This window comes from Neodiprion pinetum, chromosome 4, assembly GCF_021155775.2.
Source record: "Neodiprion pinetum isolate iyNeoPine1 chromosome 4, iyNeoPine1.2, whole genome shotgun sequence".
Lineage (NCBI taxonomy): Eukaryota > Metazoa > Arthropoda > Insecta > Hymenoptera > Diprionidae > Neodiprion > Neodiprion pinetum.
In genome coordinates, this window is record NC_060235.2 from 6,404,528 (window position 1) to 6,427,571 (window position 23,044).

Sequence of the window (23,044 nt, forward strand, 5' to 3'; positions counted from 1 at the left end):
ACTCAATTTCAGATGGGTGGAAATAAAAAAAAAAAAAAAAAAAACTCTGGGAAAGGAAGGAATTTTTTTTACCGTATACAGACAAAATGTTGGTAAAACAGAGAATCGAAAAATGCGATAAAATCAAGGTTTGACAGTTGATGTAAATGAATTTGATTTCTTCTCAAAACGTTTTTTGTAATAACATTGAAATGTTGAAATCTTATTGTTTGTCCGACTTTGATCGACCAGGGTTCGTTTTGTTTATGAATATAGATTTTGTACAGATTACCTCGTATAAATATTTGACTGCAGAAAATTATCAAATAATGCAATTTCTCTAGAACGACGAATAATCGGACTGGTTTTTTATTCGTTCAATTTCGTGTTTATTAATTTTTTTTTTCTTTCACGTTAACGTAATATTCAGAAACATAATATATGCATGATCGTAGTAAACAATAATAAAGATTAGAAAATAAGAGGTAAGCGAAAAACGGCAAAATCTATTTCGCAGAATTTCAAAATGAATAAAGCCAGAGAACAGAAAGTCACAATTTAAATGAGACAAAATGAATAAGAATGTAGCAGAACTTTGATAATTCTGTATTTTAATTTTCTACGCTTTAACTTTCGAAATTTTGACTTTGATCTAATTGAAATTTCAATATTTTAAATAAACTTTCTCTTTTTTAACAAATTTGATATTTCAACCCCCTTCGTATTCTAATCTTTCTAAATTTTCATCTTTCTACAAACTCGCTATTGTGACCCTTCGATTTTCCGAACCTTTCACACCTCACCCCTAAAAAATTGTGAAAAAACCACTGAAGAAAATATAAAAATCCGGTGACTCAGCACTCTGAAAATCGTTTCACACCAGACGCGATCGTGTCGCTTTTGAATATTTCATCTTTCACGTGTAAACTTTTTGAAATGTGATGTTTCTTCACTCTGAAAATCGGAGGAAGAGCTTGCGCAGGAAGGAAGTCAGCCAGGAAAATGAAGGGAGGGTGAATAAGAGAATTCTATACCCTTCGTTTCGTTGCATATACCCGACCACCTGGGCAGATATGAAAGTCAAAACAATGTGTGCACCTCTCATGCCCTAGTTGTTCGTCTATTTCCCTATCTTTCTGCGCGAATAAGTTTCCAGTATTCCATATTGAGGAAAAGCTGGTCCTCGTTGTTTCCGTTGGTCAGTTTTTGGAGCTGTCGAGAATGAAAGGTGTCTTCTCGGAGTGAAAATGCTCCGCTTACTTATTATTTCCTATACAAAATTGTCTCGAAAATTTTCCGACAGCGGAGAATTTAAAAACGACAGGTTTCGGTCAACAGCTTTTGTCAAAAAAAAAACTATAATCGATTTAATTAACCCTTTAATGCAAACAGTTTTCCTTACACATGCGATTCGCCTGGAATTTTACGTACATGGGTTATTTTGGGGTCGCTGATTACGAATCTGAACTCGAAATTATAAAATTGAAAATGGCGGATCCAATATGGTGGATGTAAATTCAAAAAGGTATTCGATTTTGATCAAACTTTATGTAATGTCTTTTTTGGGGTAGTCGATTATCAATCTGAACTCGAGATTCGAAAATTCTACATAGCGGATCCAATGTAGCGGACAAAAGAAAACTACAAGAACAATTTTTTGATGTGTATTAAGTTTGTGTTAAAATTGGCATTCGGATTTTCATGGTAGGTTAGCAGAAAATGCTTTTTTTCGTTTCAAAGTACGAATATCGTCAATTTGTTTACACGAGCTATTTTTGCAGCAAGTAAGTAAATAAATAAACTTTACATTCTTTTTAAATTTAGAAATATTTCAAGGACTATGTGGAGCCAAAATACTCGGCAGTTTTTACCAGAAAAGGAGTTTAATAAATTGAAGACTGCAAAAAAAAAAAAAAAAAAGCGTGAATCAAACGGTTAAAAAATTTCTCACGTTTATTCCCAAATCTTAAAATTTCGAATCAACGTCGGTTGTCACGAATGGCGTAACTTTTTAATAATTTATTTTTTTATATCTGCCGAATTTCGTTTCTAAATTTATACGCAACGATTATGCAAGTGTATCGAGAAATGAGGGTAAAAACTTTTTCTCAAAAAGTAGGTATATTATTATACTCGAGCACAATTGCAACGATAATCTGCTGTTGCAGGAAGTTATTCAGTTTTTTGGCACTTTGTGCGTACGTGCGTGAAAGATAATCGCAAGTGTTGATACTTGATTTTTTTTTAATCTCTCTTATTATTGTTATAGAGATGCGAATAATAATTGACGAGTTAGTCGCGAAAAAATGATTACGATGCGTTACGATAATGACGTATATTTTATTTTACATTATCATTTATTTCAATATAATTTGCAACATTATTTGTGTACTAAATAATACGTTGTAAATGATTTTGTATAATAATTAATCGTTAATTATACATATTATACATATATATATAAGCATTTCTATTATTCAACTTCCTTTTTTAATACGGTTAATCGGGGTCTTAATATATTTTGCTAGATATTGCGATCTTATATTTTCATTGAATTATACAGTTCATTCCTTGTCAATTAATTCTAATGTTACGTTGTATGTAACATGAAATCGGCACTCTTGCGAAGCCGAAATAATGTCACTTTATATAATATGTACACAGGTTGATTGTTAGGAATTTTCTTATTTTTTTTCTCTTTGTTCAATACGGCGGTTGAAAAAAAAAATATACAATTTTTTATTGTTTGTCTTAGAAACGAACATGCACAATTCCGAACATGACAGGCTCGATTATGCAATAGCGAATTTGTAAACCGTGTAAACTTACAACCAGTTTATTTGACTTATATATATATATATATATATATATATATATATATATATATATCTGTGAAGTAGAATTAATGCTTACGATTTATGAGATTTCATTGTTCAAAATTAAAATACCTGCAGGTAATATTTCACTTATTTATACGTGCGGAAATAGCAATCAAATAATATGTACGTTCTATTTTACGTTACGTTTAATAACACATCCAGTGTATATATATATGTAGAGAAAAAATATTATATATGAAATGATATTGTGCAGGAGATACAGATAAATTATAGTATTAGGAATCTGTCGAGAATGGAACGAAACTAGCACCTTTATAAAATGCGATCTATTTTCTTAAATATTCCTCGCGCCTCGTTCTGTTAAATTCAGCTACAAGTCGGAAGTTGGAGAAAAAAAGTCATGGTACGAGCTCGATCATTTCCAATCGTTAGTTTAGGTTCTTATCTTTTTTTTTTTCTCTCTTTCTTTCGACAGGATGGACTTACCAAAATTTGCGTAATACGATCAGATTATTTATATTTCTTAAGGTTAATATTATTAAGGGTAAGTTACCGGTAGTTGAAAAACTTGAAACTCTGATTTAAAGAAGATTGTTCTATTTTTCGTTTCAATGCAAGAGAAACTATTGCGTACAAAATTCAAACTTTGCAAAGATTAGTTGATATTTGATGGAGAAAAAAAAAATAAAAATTTGTAATTTATGTATACATTTATTTAGTAATAATTTTTTTTTTTTTTTGTTTCAACTCTTTTATCTTATACGGATATTGAAATATCGTGACGATTCATATGCGAGAAGAGACTGTTAATTGTAATTTTGCTTATCACAATCGGTGCTGCTGTAAGTTGTCCACCTAATTCTACAATTTTTTTTCATCGTGAAACTTCATTTCGATATCGATTATATTCAGATCTCACGAGCGATGAAAATATTTAATATACATATACTGTACTAGAAAACGGCGGGAAAATTTTGAAAATATGAAATTAGAATCGAAGTTTGATTCTATGCAGTTGGCTAAGACTTCAGATTCTGGTAGTAAGTATTAATCTCGGCCAATGCAGCCGATTTTCTTTCGGCGCTACATAATTCATAGTCCCAATGAGCGCCGATACAGTCGTAGGACTCTAAACAATTAGTCGATAGTTGGTTGCCGCAGCAATTTGTTATCGCCAGTGCGCAAGCGGGTGGTCCTGGTATTAGGTCAGAACTTTGATTTGGTACCGGAAAGCCTGGAACTGATGGGCCACTCTCTGCCGGCTCTAAACCCTGGAATTAACGAAATTAAACGCTGAGTATCAATTTTTCGTGTCGGTGGTTACAAAGTACAATATTCAAACAAATAGTGTATTGTGAAACAAGGAGGGAGACTCGGTCTTTTCGGGCGGAGCGTAAGTTTGCGATGTGACTCGTAGGTGAAGTCGAAAATGAAGATTTATTGAAAATAAGCAAGGCGAAAAGACCGCCGCCTCTTTGTTGCCAACGATTTTTTATGTAACGAGAGCGTGTTACGCGTTTTTTTTTTTTTTTTTTTTTTTTTACTTGGCAACAAAAAGCAGACAAAATTGAGGTTAGGATTGCGTAATGTTAGATTTTTTCGCGACAGCGCATGCGCGCAACTGTAAAAGTACTCTTTTCAGTACTTTGCGCATGCGCAGTCGCAGACTCATTATACCGTTATAGAAACGTCTGCTTTGATTACGAAAAACACGCACTAAGAAACGCGTAAAACAGAATTTTACGAAACGGTGTTTTATCAAGTCGAATTAGGTCTGAACAATGTCCCCTCAATATGGAGAAACGAAAAAAAAAAAAAACGAATTCGCATTCGAGTATATCACTTGTTAACATTTTTTGAAATTTCGTAACTGTTATGCCAACTTTAAAAAAAATATAAATCGTAACTCATTTCGTTGATTGTATGCAATAATAACTAATCCTTTATTTCAAAATATATTCATTTCGCCAGATTATCAAAATGAGCTATTATTAATTGATTGTGGCAATAAAAAACGTCGATGGATAATAATTTAGCCTCTCTCAATTCTATTATTTACTGTATAATCTCTATCAAAATTAACCGTTTTCATTTTCCTCTACCGTGGTGAGATTCTATTTTCTTGATAATTCCGATTTGAACTTACAGTAGATTCAGTCAAATGATGATTTGAAATCTCTGTTAAATCGTTTCGACGCTCTTTTAACTGGACTGTGTAACCAAAATCTGATATATCCTTAAGAAAATTTATTACAGTTAGAAATATTGCTGACTATTGTATTTAATTTGAAATATTTTTACATAGTTCTCAAGTGTCAAGCATAGACTTTTGTTGATATATAATACGTTAGTGATTTGGTTGGTTAATTTATTTGGCTTTACTAGTAGTGATTGGATCTTTTGAGGCAAAATCGAACGAGCCGTGCTTGTAGACATTCAAGTTATTTGGCGAAATGAAAATCTTATAGGATCCATAATGGTTTTTATTTAAGTAAAAAAAAAAAAAAAAAAAACAAACACTGAACATTATCATGTACCTTGTGGGTTCATAACTAACCCTGAAGTCCTTTGGATTGTACCGGTTGGCTATAACTGGTGGAGTTTCCGTTCGAATTACACTTCCCTTTTCATCGAAAATCTTGATAACGGCTTTCGTTGGCAGTGTCTTCCAGTATGATAGTCTCACCAGATCTGTTTCCACGGGAACTGGTTTGCCTTTGCCTGGTTCTAACTTCCTGTAAATAAATTTTTTTTTTCAAATCTTCAGTCCACCTTGTACGAATCTGGAGAATAGTCACACATGCTAAGGCATATATGTATATTCGGTCAACCGAATGATCGGTCCTTTCAATTCGTCATTTTTTGGATTAAACCGAAATCAATTAATCGAAGTACACGATCGATCGATCAATCACGCAACCCTGTAACTGTTACAGATTGTTTCATATAATCTGCGTTGTGAAAAAAGTGTGAATGCTGATGCGGTTTTCTTTCACAAGTTTTGTAATGACTTACAAATACGTTAAAACAGTGCCTTAAAAAAACTCCAACTTTTATCTCGTTTTTAAATATCGAAATACATTGATAAGGGTATTGCCGGTTGAAAATTTACGGAAAACAATGACAAAAAAAATCGGTTTCACATCTTTTTTTTAATCGTTGTTCGAATTTGTGTAAAGTACAGAGTCGTTCCGACGTGAAAATTTCGAAGCGTTTGTAAACGACAGGTACGAACGAGTCGTAAACCTTCTGTCCGTGACAATTTTAACGGACAAGCTGCTTTCTACTTTGCAGAATCACAGAACGGTCTTGTTAACCAGAAAATTACAGCTCGTCGTGAACACCTAGAACTGTGATGTACACTGAGAAAAATTTCATTTGTTACAGTAGCTGGAAATATTGAGTAAAAGAGGTATCGTTGAAAAAACTGTTTGAATATTATTGGAATTACGAAAAACGAGGTACGCCTAACCATTTTCCGCTATCGTCGATCCTTTTTTGCTTATGGCAACGCAAAATCAGTTTGTGAGGTTTACTCTACTTTTTTAGTCAAACAAGGCTTTAACGTCAATTTATTCTTGCACGAGCGTTAAATTTTCGCAACAGTTACAAGAAAATATAGCAACAGTGATCGTAATGAGAAAGAATAGTAACGGATACTAGGCTTTCCGGTAACAGCTGGAAAACTAATTTTCATTTTCTAGCTAGAACGATATTTTTCGACTGTGGTAAAAAATGAAAATAGTTGAGGACTGAGCGGTAACCGGAAGTAAAAATTTCTCTCAGTGTACGTAGATCACGCAGTTTTTTGAATGGGCGTAAAAGAAGCCAGGAGATACCGGATTGTTCGGAGCTTTTCACGCTCTCGTTCTTCCCATCCTCGCTAAATACTCTTTCACCAAACTTAACTCGACGACATTATGGTGTCAAGCTTGGAAAGAATGTTTTTCACCGATAAAAGGTTACACCGTCTATCAAAATGTTTACCGCTATCGATTTCCGAACACGAATAACGTTCTTCAATTCTCTCCCTACTTCATCTGAAATTGCGGTGTTGGTTTGGCTAGTTCGAGCGATTGTTGGTTCCAAGTTCACGGTGGCAGGGTGTTCGATTTTACTTGAATCAACCGAATTCGAACCCTGTCCAAACGGACGAAGGGGACCAGCGTTAGTCGACGTTGACAAATCGTCGCCGAGTAGTCGCCGTGTACGGTCAGGTTCTAGTAATCAGTTTCCGTAAAAAATTCCATACTTTTTCAACACCTATAGAGGGCGTTGATGCGAACTAAACTAGGATCAGGCCTCGCGACGTATCGGCTATCGATCATTTTTCGAACGTGACCGAAGGCTGAATCTTCACGTCTTTCGTTTGGCAAATTATAAAATTCCGCAATCGGGTATCTGAGAGTAAGTAAGAAAGGAAGTAAACCGATTGAAACATACGTTGGATCATATCCATTCCAAGCTTTCATTCCAAGTCTATATAAGCCATTGAATATGTAATTCCAGCGATGATGAAAATGGTCGGCAAAACCTACCAATGGATAAAAATGCCACGGATCTCCGTACGCGTTAAGAAATAATCAAAATTCTTGCCTAATTGTAAAACAAGTAATTCGTAATTGCGTTTTGTCTATAGAAATGGCACAAGAGATTTGTATGTTTTGATATAATAAGTCACAAACCGTGAGTTTAAAATGTTCTTGAGAGAACAGCGTCCCAGTATATAATATTAAGAAACGTATTTCGTGTCTTGAGTGATAATAGAGTTCTACGTAAATAGACAAAGTTAGTTTCAAATGTTGGCTATTGTGTTGGGTGAAAATAGACTCCAAACAAATGTTGACAGTTTGAAAACTCAAGTCTGACCGTGGAAGTTGTTGATGTTTGTTACCGTTCAACGGTTGAGATGTAACAGGTTTCACCAAAACTCACAATCGGATGATAGATGCGTATTCTTGGCCCTTTGTCGACACCTCGGGTCATTTTGACCCGGACGGATTATTCATTGAATGTTCACTTATCCATAGTCGAAAAGTTTCAATAATTATTTAAACAATTGAACCTTATATTTTCTGAATTTCAATTTTTTAGACATATTAAGAAATGTTTAGAGTATATTCTTGTAATTTTTAAACTAAAAATCAAATAAAGGGTTCTTCGTGACAGGCGAATGAAGCAACGTCCAGGTTAAATTGACCCAGTGTGTCATGATCGTGGCCAGAAGTATGTCAAACAAGGGTTAAAGTAATATTTGAAAAAAAAAATTAAGTATCGCTATTGATCATTGTAATACCGATTGTATGATAGCAACTATAAATATTCTCATTTCAATTTTTCAACTTTTCGATCTCTGATGTTTAATGTTTTTTTCAAGTGCTTTAAATCGTCTGCTTAGTCAGTAGGTCGTAAACGTTCGTGCACGGACACCAAAACTGTTCGTTCATTGGTGATTTTACAGATCTCATACGATCTTCAAGTATCTTGAACAAGGATATTTAAGAAAATGTAACTACCCTAATAACTAATTTCTAATTTCAATGATTTTTACTTACCCGATGGTCTTGTCAGACAAGCGTATCTCACGCGGGCTGTTATCCTTGCCTTCTTCATTCGACAGTTCGTTGATATCGGGCCGTACTTTAGGAGTCATTTGTTTTAGGAACTTGTCCAGATATTTTTGATTCACGTCATCCTTTGGCGACTCATCGGGTTGATCATGCTGTAGCTGCAACGAATGTTGCCTCCTGCGATCCGTGATGTTTTTGAACGTTCTTCGTCGTCCTTTCGTATCCAGTTTCCGCAATAAATTGCCATTTTTCCCTCGAAATTTTCTTGGTATCTTATCGTTGGGCTTGCCGTTTTTGCGGATGGTCCTGCCTACTATTTTTCCCTTATTCTTTCCCCATTTGCATCTTGGATCGTTTTTGTTACGTTTGCACCACTGCTTGTTATGACGGTGTTTTTTCTTATATCCTAAAGGTTTTTCCTCCTCACTGTAACCCCAGGGCTCACTTCGCTTGCTTCTCGTCTTCATTTCAAACTTTTCTTCCTCCACAAATGACACCTGACGCCGGTGTGGATACGTCCTCGATCCTAGCATCTCCGTAACGTTCGGATTCGCCGATGTTCCCAAGTCACCGCGCGTTGGAAAATTGTCTTTTCTCAGTAACCTCTTAGCCTCCAATTCTCCCGGAGATTTAATCCTTGGGTCCATGTCACCTCGACCCGAATATCCGCTCGTTGCTATTTTTTGAAGATACGCAACTTTTCCGGCGTCGTTTGTCAGGTCCAGGTACTCGTCGGAGTCATAGTCCGGTTCGATTAACAGCGGAACAGTGGGCATTACCGGCTTATTCGTATCCTCGAAATCCGACCTCTTCTGTCGTTGAGATACTTCGGTACCCTCGCAGCCAACTTGGAGCTCCGGAACGCCTCCAACCCCGAAGATTCTGTCCTTCAATGACCTCGACGATGCTGAAAACTCGTCAAGTTTTGCCGATTTTGACACGTGGTTTGTGCTCTTCGACTCCGACGCTTCGCTGGATTTCGTTTTAAAAATCATCTGGTCATAAGCTCCAACCTTTTTTGGCACTTTACTCTTGTACCTCACGTTCGTCTTTCGCGGTTGTGTCTGGACGCCAAGCGATGGCCTCTCTCTGGACAAGTCCAGCTTGTACACCTCAACCGAACCTGGACCCTCATCCTCGAACGGATCGTCGGCCAGGAAATCATCCTGATGCATGGTCTCGTCTTCCGGCTCTTCGCCTTCCCAATCTTCCTCCAATTCGTCCGAAACTATCGGCTCGTCAAACGCCAACTTGATACTCGACAGTCGCATCGCTTCCGCGTTGTCCAATTCATCGTCTTTTTCGATGTCTTCCAATTTGGATGGATTCCGTTCCTCGGAGTTTCCAAAGATTTCGAATAATCTTCGCTCCATGATTCCTGGAAAGTGATTTTTCGATTGAAATTATCGGACGGTCATTGTTACAGTCATGTTTTACAATATTTTGACGAGGGGAAAAATTCTTTAACGTTTCTACTCTACTCGTATTGTTGCAAAGCTGGAATCTAAAATGTTACATGCGATATTCTTTCATCTACGAGAATTGAATTTAGGACATTCGTGCGTACCAAACTTTTCCTTGTCTACCGTTGGAAGTATACCTATACGTATATTATATATTTCATGCAAGTTTCCACTTCTCTCAAACGTCCGCGTACAGACGTTCAGGTCGATGCATGCGCCCGAACAAATGAATCCTGAGGGATGCATTGGAGGGAAAAGTCAGAATTGGAAAAAGAAAAGAGAGAGAGAGAGAGAGAGAGAGTGGGGAGAAGATTTTCACAATCAACACAATGGTAAACTCGATATCCAGAAGTAAATGCGAGAGGATTGGGGTCGGTGGATGAAGTGTGAAAAATGATTCAACTGTAACTATGTATTTTCGTTTCGGACGTCGACCGGTTTCAGTACGACGACGACGTGATCTGTGAGTTAAGTTTTAAAATCAGCCATAGAAAATTCTCAGAGGACACCTGCTTCAGAGAATTTTGAATCGGTCAAACTCGGAATAAAGTCAGGGGAAAAATTTGTGGTAAATTTTTTTAATTTTAGGCATACAGAATTAAAATCTTTCAGTTTGATGTTGTTTGAAGAGGACGTGACAACTTTGCACTTTGGGAAATATGTGGAATTGGAGTAAAAAAATTAGGTCGAAAATGTTTAAACAAATACGAGTAAAACAAAGCTTAGAGTTCGCAACTCAGTCTAATCATCGTTTTTCAAAATTCTGTAACTTTTAATAATTTTATTACGAGTTTGTCGTATAGTGAGTGATTATTCAATGAATATAACCGTTGAGCTGCGAAGATATTTTGGAAGATACGAAAATATAAAATATTGGAATTATAAACAAAAAAGAAAACTCGGATTGCGATGTCTCGTTTCTTCAAATCGCTCTAAAATATCGTTAAAAATCTAATTTACTTCGATTTCACTTCACGATGGTTTATTTTATCCAAAATATTATTTTCAACAAATTCACTGAAACACGTCGTCTTCTTTTCACGTGTTTTCTAGCCACTTGAATCACTATCGCCGTTTGTTGATAACAATCAATACATATTTGAGGATGCCAATATGTCTAAGTGTGAAAGTGTTGCAGTGACTTCGTTGAAAATAATTCTTCGAATAAGATCTGCTAAATTTCGAACCATTTTACATATTTCTGAAATAGCGCTGAGAAAAATTTCATTTGTTACAGCAACTAGAAAAATTCAGTAAAACATGTATCGTTTAAAACACTGTTTGAATATCGTTGGAATTCCGAAAAACGAGGTACGCCTAACCATTTTGCGCTATCGTCGATCCTTTTTTGGTTACTGCAACGCAAAATCAGTTTGTTCGGTTTACTCTACTTTTTTAATTAAACAAGGCTTTAACGTCAATTTATCGTTGCACGAGCGTTAAATTTTCGCAACAGTCGCAAGAAAATATAGTAACAGTGATCGTAATGAGAAAGAATAGTAACGGATACTAGACTTTCCGGTAACAGCTACAAAACTAATTGTCATTTTGTACTTGGAACTATATTTTTCGATTCTGGTAAAAGATGAAAATAGTTAAAGACTGAGCGGTAACCGGAACTAAAACCTTTTCTCACAATCAGTGAAAGCATCGGTATCAATAAGCCTTTTCACTCTCAATTCCGTAACATTTTCTGAAAAGAAAATTACCAAAATGCATCGATTTTTGGATATCCGAAAAAACTGAGAAGAGGAAAATAAAGTGAGAAAGAGAGAGAGAGAGAAAGAGAAAAGAAGTGAAAACATGTACAAACCGTATCTGCCGTCCGATTCGGGCGACGATCCTCCGGGCCTCCGTAAATCTTTGACGGGGGTAAATTTCTCCCCGCGATCCGGGACTCTTATCCTTGGCGGTTCATCGTTCATCCAGTCCTGGCGGTATTCCTCGTCCTCTAGGTAGCTGCGGGGGTTACGGTGTGACGGGGTGTATTGATCGGGCGAGGGGCCAGAAGAGCGGGGGTTGGAAAAGGTGGTTGTTTCTCCCGAAGGAACCGACGCCCCGACAATCGAAGCTAACCAAACAGCGGCCAGAGCCACGGCCACCCGTTGCTTCATTCTTCTGCAATAAAAAAAAAAAAAAAAAAACCCTTACACATATAGACTTATTGTTTACTTTGACACATGCCGTTGAATTCTCACCCCGGATTCGTTTACACAGTTCGTATAGTTTCGCACAACTCCTTACAGCGATAAATCGTTTTTATTTTACCTCGTTTTTTTTTTTTTTTTTTTTTTTTTTACTTTTTTGGGGTTTTTCTCTCGCCACTGGGGTAATACCGTGAAGGCTCAGCAATTTTTCCTTCTTCCCTTCCCCTCCCCCCCCCCCCCCCTCCCTCTTTCCTTCCTCCTTTTTTTCCCCCGTCTGTATCTCAACCTTAATAGCCACACACCGAAAACAGTTTGCGCTAATTAAACGCCGGGTGCAGGGTCTTTAATAATATGGAACATGTTTTGAACGCCTGCTTGTAAATTACTTGGAAATACCGCGAATGATTTCTGTCCTACCTTACTTTTTCTTTCTATATCCACTCTTGAGCCGCGTAATAATCCGCGACGTAATTAAAGCTTACCGAAATTAACCAAGTTGACACCAAGGACGAATCAATTATTATTATTGTAATCCTAAGTACAATTGATTGGTGAAATAATTTTACAGCGTTTTATTTCACTCCTTTACATCTCTCGCCGTGTGTGTGTTTGTGTTTTTAGAATGTCTTTATTATTTAATATTTAGAATTGGAAACGGTTGTAGGTGGAAAAATAAAACATGAAATAGGTAGAAAAAAAAACCTAATAAAGAAGAAAAAGCGAAATAGATTTTCTCTATATGGATGAATTCTGAGAGAGAGAGAGAGAGAAAATAACAGTTTAATTGGTATTACGAGTATTCTTGTAAATTATCAATAAACAATTCACTCCGGATAATTATGTTTAATTTATAATTTATATTTCCTTATTTTCTTCACTCGGTTTCTCTCTCTCTCTCACTCTCTCTTCATGTATTAGTTAATCCGTCACTTTAATTCGTGTATAATAATTATTATCTGTATTGTATGGATCAGGCGTTTGAAAATTGAATACCTCATCCTACTTTCACGGGTACCTAATTGTAAATCTGACCGTGGTGGTGACTTTTGAATAATTCAATGAAATCCTGATCTCCTATGGTAATCGCAATTCAAGGTTTTCTGCCCGACCAAAATCTGGTCATAATTTGCTTTCGCAGAGCGGCCAGATATTCATGCTGTATTTTTATTCGTCTAACACATATTTTTAAAATCAATCATTGACGAAGATTTTGTCGAAATTCTTCAAAAAATCCAAGTCTGTCTGGTTAATTTTAACGGTAAGAAGTTTACGAGAAAATTTTTGTTTTAAATCTGAAGAAAAATCGCTTTCCAGTTACCGATAACCAAAGCACGTGTTCATTTGCAAATATGCGTCTATGCTGAGGCATTTGGCGATTTGTTATCGATATCGATTATTTATTGGAAAAATCTCTACGATTTCACGTCGGCACATGTTTAGATCAAGATGACTTTTCATTATCTTTTTTTTTTTTTTTTCTAGAAATTTTAAACGAGTCGATATTCCTTCGCGTTTATCGCAGCAATTATACGTCGACGGGAAAACTAATTAGGTTACGACCATTTGTTTTTCTATTTTTTTTAACCGTAATTAGAGTTGGACGACAAGTCCTGAAGTTGTTATTCTTGGTTTCTTATTAGATTACTTGAACCACAATTCACTGGGTTTGAGATAATTCTGTATATCCTAAAGTTAATTTGACAACTTTTTTCCCCCACTTGTTTCGGTTTGTGTTTTTTTTTCTTTCTTTTTTTTTTTTTGTCTTACTCTCGTTCGTAGCTTTGACGAAAGTTGCAAAACTCCTTCGTTTGATGATGCTCCGTATTTATTTGAAGCAGTATTTTTGCAGGAGGGTTAATTTTACCCGGATTTGAAACTTTCCGAAAGTCCGAATTAAACTCAAAGTCTTGAAAGCGATAAGATCTTACGACCGACATTATAATCACTTCGATGTTGTTAAATTTGTTTCTCTGTATTCGGTTTTCCCGATTTCACCGACGTTGCGTTTTATCTCCCTTTAAATACCGGATTTGTTTATTAAAATTCATCAGAGAATCGTGATAACTGACGAGTGAAGTCGGAAAATTTTTGTATCCTTTTTATAAAAAAACAATGCCCGAACATTTTCGAGTGTCGTAATTTACAATGAATAATGCAATGCTGAAATTAACAATGAAACGGAGAAAAAGGGTGAAAAGAAATTTTTCATCGCCTCTCTTTTACAAGTAATAACGAAAGCCTGAAAATTTGCGGCTTTAAAATATGTACAACGATATTATACAGAAAGGGTGAAAATTTTCCTTTGATCCATCTCACCCAGTTTTAATTTTATCATTAGCAATTTACCAGTTCTCACAATGCTGGCAATCACCTGCAACCTTTGTTAACAACTCTTCAAGTTTCATCATTGATTATTCCTTTGCCACGAGACTCTTTTAATACTTTGTGACTTGCGCGTTGTTAACAAATCCGGATTCAACAAATACTCGCGAATCGACCGTTACGTTACTTTTATCATTGCACGATTCGAAAAGAAACAAATCTACAAAGAAATAGCAAAAGATTTTTAAGTGTCGATATTTTTTTTTTTTAATTTTATTTTTGATTTTTTTTAATAAAAATTCTTCTTCCCCGAATCTTAGATCCTGCAACTTGAATTTAGTCAACTGCCTTTGCGTTCATTTCAACATTAAAGCGAAGATAGTTGTTGTCGGTATTTTACTGCAGATTTCGAGCGCCCGATGCGCTGAAACTTTTGAAGGCAGCATCTGTTGAAGTATCTTCATCGTCTCGAATTTCGGTATATCGGCTGACATATGCAAAAGCCGGTCAGTGTGTGACATTTATTTAAAAACCACGAGATAGGTATATTTTTTTTACGACGATTTTTAAACTACTGTTTGAAATGTTGGCTGTGGCGCAGAAGTTCTTTTCATCGCAGTTTGCTTGTCGAGCGATTTTAATTCAACAAATTGCGGAAATTATGCAAAAAGTCACGGAATTGGTGCTGCGCAGAAATGAAATGTTTCTTTGAGTGGCTGACTGGAATCGTTTAACGAAATCTGTCTGTTCGAAGGAACTTGATTTTCTTCGTTTCACAAACTACGTTTAAGTCTCTAAAGCAATATAAGACGTCAATTTATTATATAATGTGTAGCTACTATAGGCGTATGATCTAATAACCTATGGAGTATATATAATCGATTCGGGAACGAGAGAAAAAAACTTTATCCTATCGAATGATCTTTGAATTGGAATTCACCCGAATTTACCTTCGAGAACAAACTTTTACGCCTAACTCACTACTTTCGGCTAATTTTTATAGGGGTTTATTTACTTTCTGTTTTCCTCGCAGTTGTTTTCTTATTTAGTCAATTTCTTTCTTTTTCTTTTTCTCTTTTTTTTTTTGCCCTTTTCTTCCCTTCCTTCGTATTACTTCGTCGTTTGGTGGTTATATTTATTTTTCTTCCCTCCGCCTTTCAACAATTCCCGTCAGTAGAATCAACAACAGTATGTGGTGTGTACTGTTTTAAACGTGCCAATTATCAGCAATTAACTAACGAAGTGAATCAACTTAAACTTGACTGAAAAAAAAGGCTAAACAAATGGATGTCGGTTTGTATTGAGATACAATACGCGAAAAGCTTGTGCAGCCATCGACTTGTTTGTCTACCTTACCTGCCGTCGATATCCCTGTTAATTGTATAATACATGAATTTCTTTTTCATAATTTATCACTTTGTAGTCAATGCACCGCATACATGTATATGAGGCATTCCACGCCAATTCGACCTGGGTTTTATCCTTGACCTCTTAGATTTGGCGCGCGATTTGTTCTACGATTGTTCTCACTTTGAAAGGTACTCGGTATTTTTTTTCTTTGTTTTTTTTCGACTCAATTTGAATTTTCTACAATTTTTAGAAGAGATTTTGTTTTTTCTTTTTTCTTTATTTTGCCAGTAAAAAAAATTGCAAATGGTAAAATGGTTCGGGAAAATCTGAAAAATTTTCAAATATCCAATGTGACATATAAAAATGTTTCAGCAACCATCCATAGTAAAATGACTTTCGTTTCTAATTTTTTTTAACCTTTTTTTTCGGAAAAAGCTTGAAAACAGAAAGAACGGAAAATCGGCCCACTCCTGGTCCAAGCTTAAAAATTTTGATACTTGACACAGGTTTTTTCAGAATTATTTCAAATTTTTAATTTTGTTCGGCCGATAAAATCGTTTCTAAAAATTGTAGAAAATTCAAATTGAGTCGAAAAAAAAAAACAGCGTACCTTTCAAAGTGAGAACAATCATAGAAAAAATCGCGCGCCAAATCTGAGAGGTCAGGGGTAAAACCCCAGGTCGAATTGGCGTGGAATGCTCCATTACTACTATCGACCTATCGGATTGGGCTTCAAATCAATTGGGAAAAATGCGAAAAAACCGAATGCCTTCGAGACTCAGAACAATCCGAGAGATCAAGGGTCGGATCCAGATCAACGTGATCTGGAATGCCCCATATGTACATTGTACTCGGTGAAAATCTTAGACTTGATTGTATTTTCAAGCGTTCATCTTTTAAATGACTATCACGCACGTCAGCGAGCGGAAAAACGTTCGGCAGATGAATAAGCGTGGAGTGCTAATTACTATCAATGTAATGAAAAAAACAGAAATCGAGTTTGCGTTGAATTGAATGAAATTAGTTTAGCCGATTTATCGGTCTGATTTAACTCTGCGTCGGTAATTAGTGGGACGGCGATAATTGGAGAGTGGTGCAGGTATTCAATGCGGATTATTAACGGATTCAATATCGTAATCAGAAGTTGAGAGTTTCGATCGGTCGATGATCTCTGACTTTGTATGATGAGATTATATCGACTGTCACGATCTGTCTGGCAAATCCGTATAATCACACGATTGCCGACACTCACTGTGGTGATTCGATAGGTAAGGATTGTACCCAAAGTCAGATTTTATTGTGGATTCTTTGATTTAGGTTATCCTGATGATGATACATTCACGGGAGAGAATAAACGTTTGAGCCAATAATGCGAAAAACGAAAGTTGTATTAACAACGTTTTGTTTGAAATGTGCGAAGATTTCTTGCTGTTTGTAATATACGCTGACTTCTCTTGGACGATTTGAAATGTTTCAAAGGTGACGTTTATTTGAATTACTTGAACATGTTAATGCAATATTGACAACTGAAAGCTTGATCGTAACAACACATTGGAAATTTGATGGTTTGGGGAGACTTCTTTAAATGAATTGTACGCTCCAAATTTCGAGGAAAAATGAAACTGGATAAAGTAATTAACGTCATAGAAGTAATCTTGAGGAATGGTTAAATTTACGCATACTAAAATACCCTGGATAGGATTTTATCGATTGTCTGACAATAATTATATTTATCAACTATTTGGATGATGATAAACGAGAATCTTGTTTAAAAAGTGCGTTCTCGTAATTGGTCTGATGTTAGTTCTTCCTTACGGGGAGTTTCCGTTTTATTAGCTGTGCACACATCGCCACGTTACCGACCAATGCAATGTGCGTACTTCGAGTGGTCTCCAAGAGATTAGGGTAGGTCTAGAACAATAGGAGTTACCTGGAGGCTTGGAATTAACAACTACCGTCCATTGCACGGATACTATTTATTTATCAAGTTAGTTTGTTTTTCTGTCAAGGATTTTCCCTTCGTTTGTGGCATCATTACCACACCGTAAAGCGCAGAGATTACCGTTATGATTGCTAGTATCCAGTGCTTGATTTGGTCTAATATTCTTCGATGTTAATTTACGTTCTGTTGTCCAGAATGTTGACCTTCGTATCTCCTTGGCGCATCCACTTAATGAAAATTCGAACGCGCTATATTCCGTCACCTTCAAAACCCTGCAGCTCTCGTCTGAAACTTTTTTTGAGATTTTACTTCGCTTTCGAGAAAATCGTCCTGGTCACTTTAAATGCCCCACCCTGTATATGTATATATCAATCCGGCATATCATCAGATCGGAAAGCTGATCAGTTGTTACCGTCAGGTATAGTCCATCCTACCTTCTGATTGACGTACCGAGTATTTCTCTTCCCACTCTTTCGGCAAGGCTTCGCAGAGCCAGTATCTTACCGTGAGAAGTTTTATTTGTGATACCTTAGTGGTAATTTCGACGCTGATGGAATTCCAATTTGAACGAAGAACAGATTTTGCATTGAAATAAGGAACACTGCTCGTGATTGTACAACGAGTTTCTTTATCTGCTCAACGATTCGCGCCTTATTTAAGCAACCGGAGTTGCAGCTTATACTCAGGTTGTGCATCGTATCCTGCCACTCATGCCAAGCGTCAATTATTATCGATATAACGCGATCTTGTTTTACGCGTTTTTTCCTGCATATTCCCGTACGCAAAGTACCCGTTTCTACGACGCTCAAGTCAGTCTGCGAATGCGCATGCGCGGAAAACCGAAAAGCCCACTTTTACGTCCTAGTACAAAAATCGGTACAATTGTAATTTGTAATAGATTTGTTCTGTAATTGATCAAAAAAAGTAATTGGATGCTGTCCAACACTGATTGCGAGTCAATACTGTTTGTGATTTTCATTTCAAGGGACGATACAAGGTGGGAAAAGGTTGGTAGAAAATGAAGAGTTCGTCTCAAACACATACTTAAATTGGAATTTCCTTTTGAATATTTTTATGACAATTAAACATAGAAATAGACTTGATGATCATTTTGTTCACATGTTAGCTCATAATACATTTTTTGATTATGTTTTTGTTAGAAATATTTTATTTTCATGATAAGTGGACGAGGAATTACTGCTTAAATGGTGTTGAAGGTACTTCGGATCTTTGTTGCAAACAACCGATTGCGATAATTATTGCTAAAAAAATTCATGGAAGATGAAAGTAAATGTTTTGAATATCGATTTTTTTTTGTCATTATAACAGATCGTAACTGGAGATCAGTGTTTCTTGCTTGACTGAAACTTTCAAAGCATTCGCCTTGTCCCGCATAATTAATTCTCCAGCAGGACGTCCAGAATATCCGTGAGTGTTTTTCCCTTTGTATTTGGTACCAGTACATGGCTGAAAATAAGAGCTACGAATACCCAAGCTCCAGTTATACAGTAGATATAACTTTCGGTAGGTGTAAATTTCGTGAAAGCCAAGGTCGTTAACACAATGAAAATGGCCACTTACGACTGTTTTTGTAATAAAAAAAAAATGCATTCGGCCACTAAAAAAATCAACAAAAAATATTTCTTTCCATTTCACGTCAGCGGTAAGATTTTTTGTGATAATGATTTTTTCGTACAATTGACGGCATTTTGGAACATATTGAAAGTTACATTCATTCGAATGACTTAAATACATTACTATCATATCAACAACTGAAGATTTGATTATGAAATCATTTCGGAGATTTCAGAATTTTATGGTGTGTGGAAACTTCTATACCTTCATTGAATCTTACACTCGAAGATTTGAGAAGGAGCGAAACTTTATAAAGTAATTATTACGACAGAAATAATTTCGAGGAGTGGTCAAATTTACATAGAGGAAAGGCGAACATAACGGGCCTTCTGTACAATTGAGTGGAGTTTGAAAAAATGTCGATAACTCTTAGAATTTATTCTCAGGTTAGATAGAAAAAAATTGCGTTGTCGAAATTGGTCCAACGTTATTCCATTCTTCAGGGGCCTATTTTGACCGCCGCTCGACTACAGTAAAATACCTAGTCTGTATTTTATCGATCGTATTACGATAATTATATTTATCACTTGTACGTAATTTTATCAACTGTCTGGAAGATATTAGACGAGAGCCTTATTTGAGATGATGACCATGCATTTTCTGTTTTTATATCCGTGCAGAAATCGCCACGTTACCGACAAACTTAATGTGTATACTTCGAGTGGTCTAAAAGAGATTATTGGAGATCTAGAAAAGCAGAAGTTACCTGGAGGCTTAGAATTAACAACTACTGTCCATTGCATGGATACTATTTCCTTATCAATTCAGTCTGTATTTCTGTCAAAGATTTTCCCTTCGTCGGAGGCATCATAACGACGCCATAAATCACGGCGAGTGAGGCAACCACTGCCACTATCCAGTATACGTAAGCCTCGTCCATGATGTCGATCAGATATTGGTAGCTGTATATTGAGAGGAAGCCGAAGATGCCTCCGAACGAGCAGCAGATGCAGACGGCCAGAGTTCGTATGCTAGCCCCGAAAAGTTCGCCGAGTAGTATGTGAGGTACGGGAGTGGTTCCCACACTGTAAAATAGCCCAGACATTCCCATCGACAAAATGAACAACCATTGCAGCGAATTTGGAGCTACGCCGATATTCAGAAGATAGAAATGAAGTCCCATGGCCGTCATGCATAAGCCGACACCGCCGTTTGAAATAACCCACATTACCGTCCGTTGCCATTTGTCAGCAAACAGCGTTACCAGCCACCCGCCTAAAATGCTTAGACCTGTCATTACAAGCGGCATCGATGAAGCTGATATCACAGTCAGCATTGCTCTCGTGGAGATTGTTTCTAGATATACCGATATGGGGTTGGCTCCGGTGAATTGGGCAAAGAAGGTGAACCATACCAAATTCATCGTAGCATTTCTGTTGCAGGGTAAATTCAACTCCCGCAATCTGTCCCTGAATTTCATCGATTGCGTTTCGGCGACGAATGCATTAATCGATTTCACCTCCTTGTCGACTTCTGCCTTTCGGTTGTAAGCAAGAATGGATTTCTCTGCTTCCTCAAATTTCTTCTTTCTCGCAAGGTAATACGGAGAATCCGGAAGCAACAGCATCATCGCAAGGAATATAACGGTCGTTACAAGACCCACGTAAGCGTAAACTCTCATCGAGACGTAGGGCCCTATGGTAAAGCCTACCATGGAACCTATGGCCAAGCCGTTCATCGCCAGGACCATGACGGTGCCTCGAATTTCGGGGCTAGAAATATCCCCGAGGTAAATAGGGTAGCAGATATTCACCGCCTCGGTGCCAGCTCCGCAAATGAATCTTGTCACATAGAGCCAGGGCACAGAGTAAGCCGCGATTGACAAAATCCAGAATATCAAAAATGCCAATCCGTTTCCGATCAGCACTTTTTTGCTTCCCAAGTATTGGACTCCAATTGCTGCCAATATTGCGCCCGGTATTCGGCCCAGTTGGAACATGGATGATATCCAGGACACTTCCTCGGTTGTCGCGGGAAACGGTGAATCCCCGCTCAAAAACTGCGCGGTGTAGGGCGAGGCCCAACCGAGGGAGAGCCCGCAAACGAACAGCTTGAACATTACTGAGTAACACGAATATCCACAATTAGCGATCTGAATGTTTCTTTTCGTCGATCACTTTTACTCACCCGCTATCGAAGCGACCCATTGCAGCCACATCGGGTAGCTTCGCCAGGATGCAATCAAGGTGTTCACCATATCGTCGGGTAGTCGGACACCGTGGTGTTAAAATTAGTCCTCGCAATATCGAATCCCGATCGATTTTTTCACTCAGACCTTACGTTGGCTCCAACACCTTCGTCAGGTCGAACGCGGGCTAGAGTCGTGGGTGATGTGAAGTGAACGTAGGTCGACTGGTACATGCTGTTCGATCGTGGAATCAGCTACCGTGTTCAAAAATCCGTGTGCGTTTGTATTCGGCTCTAACACATGTACTGCATAAATCACACCTGCAGTAAATCTTGAAACGAGATTCATTGATATCTCTTATCTTATCCAATGTTGGAAAAGATATTCGTTTCAACCGTGAAAAAAAATATATATATACACTGCTTAGCATTGCGAAGCTACAAGTTGATTTTCCTTGATGACGGATGGCATGGCGCGTAAGAATTATGAACGCAGTAATGTTACACTCTATGATGCTAACTCTGTGAATCGATATTAATCTAAGAACTTATGGTAAGAGCGTGTTAGACACTGTCATGGTGATTGCACGTCGGTAATGAGCGCAGCCGCGATTATCGGTTGAGACGAACAAAAAGATACCGGGATCTCAATATTTATTATATTTTTTTCGTAAGTTTTCTATTTCTTCATGCCGGCATCGGAGCTGTTTTTTTTCCTTCTATGGTGTGTGTTCTCTTTTCTATTTCCGATTCTGCGATTCTGCAATCTATTTAGATCGAGACATATAACAACATAAAAAAGCAAGTAAAATTCCGCACATGGAGAAACTGAAAACTTGCGAAAAAATTAGCGAATATTGAGATTTCATTGTCGTATGTTGCTCGAAAATCACACTTCGAATAATAGAATCAGTGTGAATTTTGTTTTGAAAGATTTTTGAAAATGGCGTTTTCGTAATCAGTTTCGCGCTTTTGTGCAAGTTTTACCAGTGGTTGAAGAAAATCAGAACAAATTCCCGAGACCCTTTTGGATTGGTGAGAACGTCGTACTTAAAAAACGAACAGAATCGAAGGGGGTGAGGTACATGGGCTGCTAATTTGACGTGGAATGCCCCATATATATTGTTAGAAAGGGTGAAATCACCCGTTTTCCCCCTTTTTAATGATCTAGTAGTCATCATAGATAAAAGACGTTTATAAACCTCTTATGTCTTTCAAAAGAATAAGGTTGCTGCGTCAACCAACATTATTGTAAAAACAGTCTTGTTTCAGACTTAAAACCAGAAACACGTATCCTGCAATTAAAGCTTCTTCACGACATTTATTTACGCCTTTGATTTTGGCTTGATAATCAAACTCACGAATCCATATTTATTTCCGTAAGGTCCAAGAACGTTACAATATGCATGTATCAATACGGCATATCATCAGATCGGAACGCTGATCAGTTGTTACCGTCAGGTATAGTCCATCCTACCTTCTGATTGACGTACCGAGTATTTCTCTTCCCACTCTTTCGGCAAGGCTTCGCAGACCCAGTACCTTATACTTGGTGCGAAATCAGATTACCGAATAGAGTCCAGTGCTATAATTTTGTAAACCGTCTTCAAAAATCGAGGAGAATGAAACAGCCAAAACCCGAGGTGCATATCCTGTTACAGTTCATAAT

General features: G+C 37.1%; 3 protein-coding genes across 5 annotated transcripts in view; 1 reads left to right on the forward strand and 2 right to left on the reverse strand.

Annotated features, from left to right (window-relative positions):
* The window catches only part of LOC124217507 (uncharacterized), a 130,543-nt gene that overhangs the window by 13,428 nt on the left and 94,071 nt on the right, over positions 1-23,044 (forward strand). The window lies entirely within an intron of this gene.
* LOC124217489 (uncharacterized) overlaps positions 3,191-23,044 on the reverse strand; it is a 73,613-nt gene continuing 53,759 nt past the window's right edge. Inside the window, exons 4-7 of one of the 2 annotated variants that reach the window (XM_046623187.2) lie at positions 11,666-11,970; positions 8,375-9,767; positions 5,377-5,554; positions 3,191-4,090 (exon numbers count right to left, since the gene is read on the reverse strand). In XM_046623187.2, coding sequence (XP_046479143.1) covers positions 3,839-4,090; positions 5,377-5,554; positions 8,375-9,767; positions 11,666-11,970 — 2,128 coding nt within the window. In that variant the 3' untranslated portion in view covers positions 3,191-3,838. Of the gene's footprint in view, positions 4,091-5,356; positions 5,555-8,374; positions 9,768-11,665; positions 11,971-23,044 lie in introns of both variants that reach the window. The other variant, XM_046623189.2, reaches the window with a different exon arrangement.
* LOC124217498 (facilitated trehalose transporter Tret1-like) lies at positions 18,640-21,604 on the reverse strand. The gene is made up of 2 exons (XM_046623223.2): positions 21,376-21,604; positions 18,640-21,309 (listed from the first exon to the last, which is right to left on the reverse strand). The coding sequence occupies exons 1-2, from the start codon at positions 21,443-21,445 to the stop codon at positions 19,997-19,999; spliced, it is 1,383 nt and encodes a 460-aa protein (XP_046479179.1). The 5' UTR covers positions 21,446-21,604; the 3' UTR covers positions 18,640-19,996.